General features: G+C 35.2%; 2 protein-coding genes across 2 annotated transcripts in view; one reads left to right on the top strand and one right to left on the bottom strand.

Moving 5' to 3' along the window:
* LOC106110762 (RNA-binding protein 5-A-like) overlaps positions 1-2580 on the top strand; it is a 4534-nt gene extending 1954 nt beyond the window's left edge. The window contains exon 3 of the mRNA XM_013292665.1: positions 6-2580. Within this exon, the coding sequence (XP_013148119.1) occupies positions 6-533 (528 nt within the window). The 3' untranslated portion in view covers positions 534-2580. The remainder of the gene's footprint in view (positions 1-5) is intronic.
* A 469-nt stretch (positions 2581-3049) lies between these two features.
* LOC106110818 (probable 5-hydroxyisourate hydrolase R09H10.3) lies at positions 3050-3984 on the bottom strand. Its single transcript, XM_013292736.1, has 2 exons — positions 3696-3984; positions 3050-3184 (listed from the first exon to the last, which is right to left on the bottom strand). The coding sequence occupies exons 1-2, from the start codon at positions 3948-3950 to the stop codon at positions 3098-3100; spliced, it is 342 nt and encodes a 113-aa protein (XP_013148190.1). The 5' UTR covers positions 3951-3984; the 3' UTR covers positions 3050-3097.
* Positions 3985-9327: the final 5343 nt, after the last annotated feature.

Here is a 9327-nt window from a genome sequence, read left to right as displayed (position 1 = left end):
ACGAGGATATAATCGACTGGGCCAAGTTGACATGTCTTATTTGCAAACGGAAATTCCCATCCGTCGAAGTTCTAACAAAACACAAAACATTATCCGACTTACATAAACAAAATTTGGCGGAATTTCGCAAGAAAAATGATCTCCTGCCACAGACCAACGGGTATAGAGACCGAGCCGCAGAGAGGAGGATGAAGTTTGGAGAGGATGAGCCACCTCCTATAAGGAAGCGATACGAACCCTCCGACAACTCTCAGGCGTCAGCCATGTCGCATCCGCCTCCGTCGGTGGTGGACACAATAGGCGGTAAGATGTTGCAGAAGATGGGGTGGTCTGCGGGACGCGGGCTGGGCAAGACGGAGCAGGGCCGGATAGCGCCCGTGGAGGCGGAGCAGCGGCCCGCGCTGGCGGGGCTGGGGCAGAAGCGCGGAGTCTACACCCCCACGCCGGGGGAGACCTACAGGGATACTGTCAAGAAGCTGATGATCGCCCGCTACAAAGAAGTCGTCGGACAAGAGGAAGGAAACCATTGGTGAGTTCTGTTGGTTTTATATTTAAATGTTTTTATAATACTTTATTTGCAGGTTGGATATCTGGAGGTCAGTGGATTTGGAGTAAACCAATCCTCTATTTGCATTTATTTCCATTACTAATTATTTTATCTAAATTTGATTTATTTAAAAAGATATATATTAGATTTATCTTATCAGAGACTATACAGATTTAAAGATAAACTCATTAAAATGTTAAATGAGAAAATGCAATATTAAAAACACAATTTAACTTCAAAAATACTAAAAATCAGTAAGTATTCTAAGATGCAGTGTGTCATATTGGCACAGTTTGTAATAACAAAAAATTCTACATATCATATTTTTGTACAGGATTTTTGTGTCATAAAATCTTAAATAATATTTTTTTGTCATATAGAAGTTATCATCAAGTGAAAGACAATGTAATTAATTAATTAATATTTCAAAACTAAAATATTCCTTGTGTAAGTGATGATGAAGACTTATGTTGAAAATGGGTTTGATGTTTCTGTCGGAGGCAACTTGTAGCAAACATTTCTAATGTGTTGATTCTGGTTTCACAATACTAGATGTGGCAGCGGCAAGCGCCGCACGGCCGCGTGGCGCGCCCCCACTGTGCGGTGAGTGTGTCTTTATATCTTTGTGTTATTAATCTTCTCTCCACAGGACACATTCATCAATTAAATCTTCTCACAAATGCAACTTTCAGAGATAATGTTGAATTTTTTCTAGGTTATACAAGATGAACATTCTAGAATCATTGTCAACTACTCCATTGTCTATTAGCCTGTTACCAAAATGCCTTTTTATTTTAGCGCATATTTTATCAAATTGGAAAGAAAAGGTTATCTATCCGTGAAATTCAACTACTGTACAGTCAGCTGTAAAAATTTTAATACACTTACATAACTAGAACTTGCCTTTGATTACAAAAATATATTTTCACTCATCTGTCAATAAAATATATTTATTGTAAGCAAACAGCCAGGCATGGGCTTACATATTTTTGTAACCAAAACCATATACAAGTTTCTGTAGTTTGGTAAATGTATACATATTTATGTAGCTGACTGTACATTTGTATCAAATATATTGTCTACACACAATAATGCCAGTAGCTAGGCCATGTTTAGGTAAATTATAAAATGTAACGGAAAAGAAGATTCATCAAGTAATTAGTGAAATTGGAACATTTTAGACAGGACATGGACATATCTGTGATTGAAGCTGTGATATTACATTAGTGCTTGTGACATTGGGACATCGGGGTGGCGAATGTGCAAATCTGTATTCAATATAGTTTAACTGATAAATGTGACTATTTACATTGCAGAGTCAACGCCAGCAACCAGACTCCGTGCCAAACAAAGTTCTCTTACAAAATACATCCCCTGTATATATTTCTCTTTAATAGTAAACCTCAGGAATAGGGCTTACCTTTTTTTTGTTTTTTTTTCTTATATACTTTCCGTCACAAATCGTACCTTTCAATAAAGTGGATAAAACGAAGTCAGATTCCATTATAAAAGACAAATTTGTTGTAAAGAACAAATGAGCAACTAGTTATTAAAACTATTATATTTAATTTAGATTTTGTACAAAAAGTATGATAAGTGTAAGACCATAAATAGTGTTAAAAACATAGTATAAAGCAAGAAGACAAATTTAATATTCAACAATTCCCAATACAAGTGCAGTTATGAAGAGAGAAAAAATATTAGGTACTTCAAAGATGAATTAAATTAAGAACTATAGTTTACTTATGTGTTCAAAATGGCATATAAATATGAAGTGCATTAAATTATATACTGTAGTTTAGTTTTTTAATTGTCAGAACAATTTAAGGATATCATAACATTTTTAGTATGTTTTTAAGTATTATTCACATAGTATAAGTAATTATGTTTAAATTTGTTCAAACAAATTATTAGGTGTTGCAAAATGAAACATAAACAGATTGATGAAATTTTTGTTAATGTTAAAAATCTTAGTTGTGTAGATGGATCTACTTTATATAGGCTTATACATTATATTATATACTATTTTTACATAAAACTGAAGTTTTATTTTCCCTCCTTAAACCGATATTGAATTTTGTATTGAACTTTAGTCGGAGAAAATTTTGGGTTATGTTTAAAAGTGGCATATCTCAAGGCAATTATAGTTTATCTCAAGATAGCAGCCTTATGTAAAGTATGGTAAATATTGACAAGTAGCTTTCCCCCGCGACTCAGTCCGCGTGTAATTGAAAAAAAAACTAAAGTGATTAGCCTATGTGTTCTTTCAGACTGTACATCTATGCCGAATTTCATCGAGATCCGTTCAGCATTGTAGGCTTCAAACTCAAACATCCATTCATCTAAACTTTTACATTTATAATATTAGTATTATATGAGATGGCTTATCGTGGTTCAAAATAGTATTAAGATTCGAAAAAAAAATCCATTTGGACAGAAACGTAGCGTAAAATGATTTACTGTTAATAGATTACGTACAAGAGTAATAAATAAAACAATAGATAATGTAAATATATAATTTTAATATGAGAAGTTTAGGTGTTTTAGTGATCAGCTGCCGCGGTAGGTGGTGTAGCCGTAGGGGCTGAGCAGCAGGGGGATGTGGTAGTGCGCGCCCTCACTCACCGTAAACACGATCTGTAAACAACACAACTAATAAATATTTCACGTATGATTTTAAAAGTTAAATCTTATTTTCTATGATATAAAGTCTATGTAAGATCAGGCGGACACCTTCCACTAAACTATTGTACAACTGTTGGGCGATTGTCGATTGTTTCGCAGCTAATTCAACTGTTTATCACAAGTTAAAAAACGTAAAGTGTGCGCACCTCCATATAAGCTCATGGGAATCCAAGGGAGACAACAGTTGTGCGATAATTTAGTCAAAGGAGTGCGCGCGGTCTAATAGACATTTAATAAAAGTAAAATCTTTTGTTTAACTTTGAGTATATCACGAATATTCGCGAGAACGTTTTCGTAATGTCATCGACAATATCAGATTAGTGCAGCGCCTCTACCGGGCGTAAAGTACACTCACATATTTCATAAACGTCGATGATTTTACGAATACGTTTTTGTAACTGCGAATATTCGTGATAGACCCTCTATTGCATATTAAAAATAAAACAAATAAATATAATCTTACCTCAACAAAAGGATATAATGTTGCTTTATCGTTCTTTTTAAAATAATCCTCCACTTTGAAGTTCAGTTTGTATATGCCCGCTGCCATTGAATCCTGCGAGAAAGGAAACTGCACCCGGCCGTCACCAGATGTCGTTGTACTGTGCCACAGAGTCCATGACTCGTCGCGTTTCTTGTACAAGTCCACGAACAAGCCCACCGCTGGGCTCCCACTGGATGTATCGAGCACGTGGGTGGAGAGCACCGGCCGGGACATTGCGTCGACAGATATTATTGAGAATGCCGATGTTTCTCATTAATAAACGAGGTCAAATGTTACTGATAATGTCTTAGGGTGGGGTTACACCGTTGCTTATGTAATTTATTGATATAACTGTTTCATCACTCATTATAATTCCAGTCTATTTGTTGACAGTCAAATATAATAGCGGCTTCGTGAGATAGCCAGAAGTGGAACCACTCTTAACAAAAAACTAGATTTCTCCGAATTCATCATTTCATCTAAATCATTTTTTTATAATTTTCGTGTAAAATTCTGAGGTAAGATTTTTTTTCGATAGCTACAATAAAAACCTTTGAAGTAAACAGAATAATTTAACTTACACGTCGGGAGTGTGTACCAACCTTTTTAATTATATCATGGTTACAGTATCAGTGGTTTGCGGGAGCGGGAGATGATAACGCCTTCGCGATGTGAAATCATTTGTTTACTTTAAAACAATAATATAAAAGATGATTGTGGTCTAAAAACAAAAATCGATAACAAATGTTTATCTTATTTAGATTCAAGAACAGAATCTTTTTAAATTTCATTGTGCTAATGATTAAATATTTATTACATAATATTATAATAGATATTTACTCTACATGAATCATTTATGTTAATTTCTCTATTTCTACTTTAGTTTACATTTCTAACTCAGTAACGATTGCGGTTAACCTTATTATATTCCTAATGAAACGGTGAAATTTTAATTGCATAGTAGATGGTTGTGGAATAAAGGTCAGTGTGCCGTGGCCCGCAGTGCCGGCTGCGGCACGCGCGGTTCGCTGTCATGGCCGCCGTGAAATGGCGCGAAAACTGGCGCCAAGCATGCGGATTGCGGATATCACATAGAGCTGTTTAAATTATAAAATTATGCAGTTTTAAATAAGCAATAACTTTTCTATTCTATATATATTCTTTATAATTTCTATTTACGACTCTAAATTCCATTCTTAGCATATATTTTTACTTAGTATTGATGTGTAAAAGAAATATGTACCTCACTGAAATGTTTGATATTTGCTAACAATCATCATAAATAAAATATCTTTTGAAAAATGTAGTAAAGTATGCTAATGTAGGATATTGATATATTCATTATAAATACACACTTTATTGGTACAATATATATAGGGTAATTTATTGTAGTTTATTTAATGGTATTCAGTAACGTGATCATAGTAATGCATTTAATAGAAGTAACATAAAGCAGCTCTATATGAGATGCTTTCTCCTGAGACTAGAAAACTTGCCGTTCTCTTGAGCGCGTGTGTCCGTCGGCCGGAGACAGTAGGAGCTGCTCTCGCTGGCTGCACGCGATACAAACTTGTGTCTGCCACGAAATTAAAAAAAAATAAAGACGCGATGACCGAGAAAAGCGCGCCAACGGGAAAGTTTTAATATTTTTTAGTTTTTGTGATATTTTTAGTAAGTTGGATAAAGTGTTGTGCGTATTGTTTTAGTGTATGGACATAGATCATTAAAAATAGTAAAAATGAAGTTAAATTATTTCTATTTGGTAAGTTATTTCCTGTATAATCCAACAAGTGCAATCTATGTAGGCTTTTGTTCAAGTGATTTTTCATAAGATGATTTGTTAAGTTTTTCGAATAATACAAAATCCATGAAATAAGAGGAGATGCAGAGATTTATTTTAATTATTAATAAAAAATATATTTTCATTCTTTACGTGCGAAATTAAATCGAATTGAGAAAGTTAGATGGTCCGCATTTTACCGCCTTCATGTCTTCGAAAAATGTAGAATGCTACCCGACATGTACAGAAGTACAGTTAAGTTAATTTTTTTTAATGATGACCTTGATTAGGTATAGTAGTACACAAATAGTACGGTACTAGTAAGTCAGTACAGCGGCATCTAGTGGTCACGTAAGATAACTGTGCTAACGGCATGTTGGAATGCGGCGATGCCGTGGATTCCGTTAACGATGCATATTGCATGAACTGATTCGCTCCAATTGTCACACCAAGATACATTTGTACACATACCTGATTGATTTCACAGGTGTAACTGATGCCAAGACACCTGAGTAAGGGCCTAAAAATGACGTCACTGTTAAATACGGGAACAAAATCTCATATTTTACACGTTGGATTGCTATCAGACAATTTATAATTTGGTGGGACAGGCCCATAGACTTATATGTTAGTGAGGTCCTTCATCATTCCGACTGTACTTCCATGATACTCAGGGTAAGACGCGGTTCACATTACGCCAATTGATTTCTAGTCTAGTAGTTGTTCTCTACTGATCAACTGTACTGTCCTAGTGTGAATCCCGCATTAAGAACCAAAACAAATGAGACATTCGGTGTCATCGGACTTAACGGAATTAAGTGACCCGAGACAGTCGAAACCATGTATGTCTTCTCATCATAATAATGAAATTTATTGTTATTAGTATAAACAGTTAAATGTAGAGATCGCATCCCACATCCCGACACAAAGCTACAGTATTTGAGGTCGAGGCCATACAAGGTGATTACTTCTTACTCAAACAACTTACACTTATTCGATTTGTTATAGAAGTTGACATAAATAACGCATGTTAAATGTTACTCGATGTCATATTTACAACTGTACAACTAGCGTAATAATGAAAGTGTTAGTATACAAAATACTAAACATAAACAATAGTTTGTAGTTAGTTTTGTGAGATGGTTTGAGGTCAGTTAAGGACATATGTGTACAAGGACATTGCGGGCGCGGCTTTCTCCCGATACCGTTACTGCGTTTGTCTTCCCACGCACACGACCAATAAACAAGGATACCTGTCAGATAAATATTGATAACGTTATCCAGCCAAAAATGATTCAAGCTTTTTAAGTACTGAAAATAAAAGCGCTTCAAATTTGAGACATCTGTTTGAAAAGCTTAATCTTAATTAGGGCATTACCGACTATTGTCCTAAAAGAAGTCTATTTAAGGCATAGTTTGAATTGTTACAAGAAACATAATTTAAATAGTCTATTGTCATAGTAATATAAGTTTAGATGAATGTTTGTTAGAGTTTGTAGCCTAAACTGCTAAACGGATTTCGATAAAAGTGTGTATTTTATACTCAATTCGTTTTATATGATTTTTGCTTCACAGTCTGATCAAACTATCAGTCGATACTCTGTAGTCTGGGTCACTTAGTACTTACTGTATTTCCTAGTTAGAAAATCTAGTCAATAGGTTATATCCTGCGCGTGCTCTCGCTGTCAGTTAAAACCTGTTATACACAACAGAGCAGGTTCCAGTGGCGCCAAGTCATGCGGCTAAGCGGGGCGTAGGAATTTGACCAATATATAAACTACTATACCATTGTATTATTTGTCCTAGAAACGTATGCTATAACTGTCTTGTTGGTTTGATGATAAATATTTCGTCATGTTTCTCATCTAAATCATTCAAAAACTTAATTTCTGAGGCTAAGTCCTTTAACACTGACTTAAAGATACATTTATAATCACAAGTGATATCTGTTGTAGTACTTATAAATACAAATGCGTATAAGAATGCTGCGGTACAGTCGATGTGCCCGAGGTCCCGTTACACTTTCCCGGACACTACAGATACAGTCGCGTACAAACCCGTACAGTTGTAAACAATTTCGTGCAAATATGTACACGGGAAGACTTCATGCAATAACACTGAAGTGACATACGGTACTGTACCAGTATGTGTGACGTCATTGGTCACATGTCCGACCTTGGCCCAGTGTGTCACTGACCTAGTGGATGTATTGATCTACTTGACTTAGGTGCAAAGATTTAAGATGCATTGTAATTTTACTAGATTTCTAGTACATACGATTATTTTCGTAAAGAACAATTTGAAGAACGAATATGTACCATTCTTTGTTTTTTCATCTCTATTTTCGTCACGTTATGTTACGCTCTACATCAAATACTAGCTGTTGCTCCCGATTATCCCGCATAAATAAAAAAAAATATATAACCTTTGTTACTGACAAACAAATAACCTTTCTAATGGTGAAAAAATGTTTTAAATCGGCCCAGTAGTTTTCGAGTTATTTTAATACATACAAAAATACAAATCGTTCCTCTTTACAATATTAGCTAACAAGCGGTTATATTAGTTCTCTACACAGTATAAAGTTTACTATAACAGTACTATCGTCATAGGAAGCTAGAACACATAAGAACGATATGGTACGGTACGCAACTGGTCCACATAACCTCTGTGTGTAACACCACAGACAAAGCAGGTACAAATACAGCTGATTATCAAAAGAAACATTTCCCCGTTTCACCAAAAAAGTTCTCAGAAAACATCATACTGGTTTACATGAGGGCACAAAAATGGTGTAGAGCAGTAAACAATGTAGTATGGCTATTGTTTGACTTTTAACGCTGAAACGGAACATTGTAATGTAGATAGTAAGTGTACAAGTGGCAGTACTGGACTGTCCTCGTGTGAAACGACCAGGTAGCCGTAGTTAGCGGTACTCCGAGCTCTAATATTCGTAGAAATCAAAAGTAATTATGTAGAAAGTGAGACAATTACATTTAGAATATATCTTATTATACGATTGTAAATTGTACTTTTGTAACACTGGCATGATTTATTTAATTTATGCCTTTCTCACTGGAAATATTCATGTGAAGTGCGACGAAAGTATATTATTTATTTTCACAGATAATAATATTGTAAAGTTGGTCAGAGAATTCGGTGAAAATGTACCATTCCACTCACTATTGTTATATTTATAGATTACTCGTTTTTGCCCGCGACTTGGTCCGCGTGGAATTAAAAGTTAGTAGCCTATGTGTTATTAAATTTCATCAAGATACGTTCAGCAGTTTAGGCTATAAACTCTAACAAACAATCATCCATCCATTTAGATTTTCGCATTTATAATTTTGATAAGATTATGGTTTCTAATGTCACCGTATCGACAAAAGTGTATAGTTTTTAAGCTATATAAATTGAGAAACATTTGTTAGTAGTCACGGTAAGCACACTAAGCAAACTAACTTAAGGCAAGTAGATAGCATGACTCTACCATTGTTCTGTGTCGTGTCCATGACGTGCGATGTCGCTGTAACGAGCTAACGACCGATGCGAACTCAATCGCAGCCACTTTGTATGGAGCTCGCTCTACTTACTGCGATTTCATTTAAATTGTTACATCGTTGTGTATTGTTATATTTCTTGGTTAAAGCATTGCACTTGTAAGAGGTCCTGTTACACAGGTCCTGGGTTCGAATCCCGTTATACCATAGTGATTTTTCGAATTACATATGTACGTAGTTCACTCGACGTTCTTACGGTGAAGGAAAACATCGGCGAAGAAATTTAAATATATGTGTGAAGTGAATTCTCAAATCAGGTCACTAACTT

This window comes from Papilio polytes, unplaced genomic scaffold (genome assembly GCF_000836215.1).
Source record: "Papilio polytes unplaced genomic scaffold, Ppol_1.0 DF824393.1, whole genome shotgun sequence".
Lineage (NCBI taxonomy): Eukaryota > Metazoa > Arthropoda > Insecta > Lepidoptera > Papilionidae > Papilio > Papilio polytes.
Note: the sequence above shows the minus strand (reverse complement) of the source record. Positions and strands in the feature narration are given on the sequence as shown.

Bases quoted from the DNA above. Each gene is read 5' to 3' on its own strand.
- LOC106110818 (XM_013292736.1), bottom strand. From the start codon at position 3,950: ATGTCCCGGCCGGTGCTCTCCACCCACGTGCTCGATACATCCAGTGGG. The intron at 3,185-3,695 runs GTAAGATTATAT...TGTTGTTTACAG, and splicing joins CATTATATCCTTTTGTTGAG to ATCGTGTTTACGGTGAGTGA.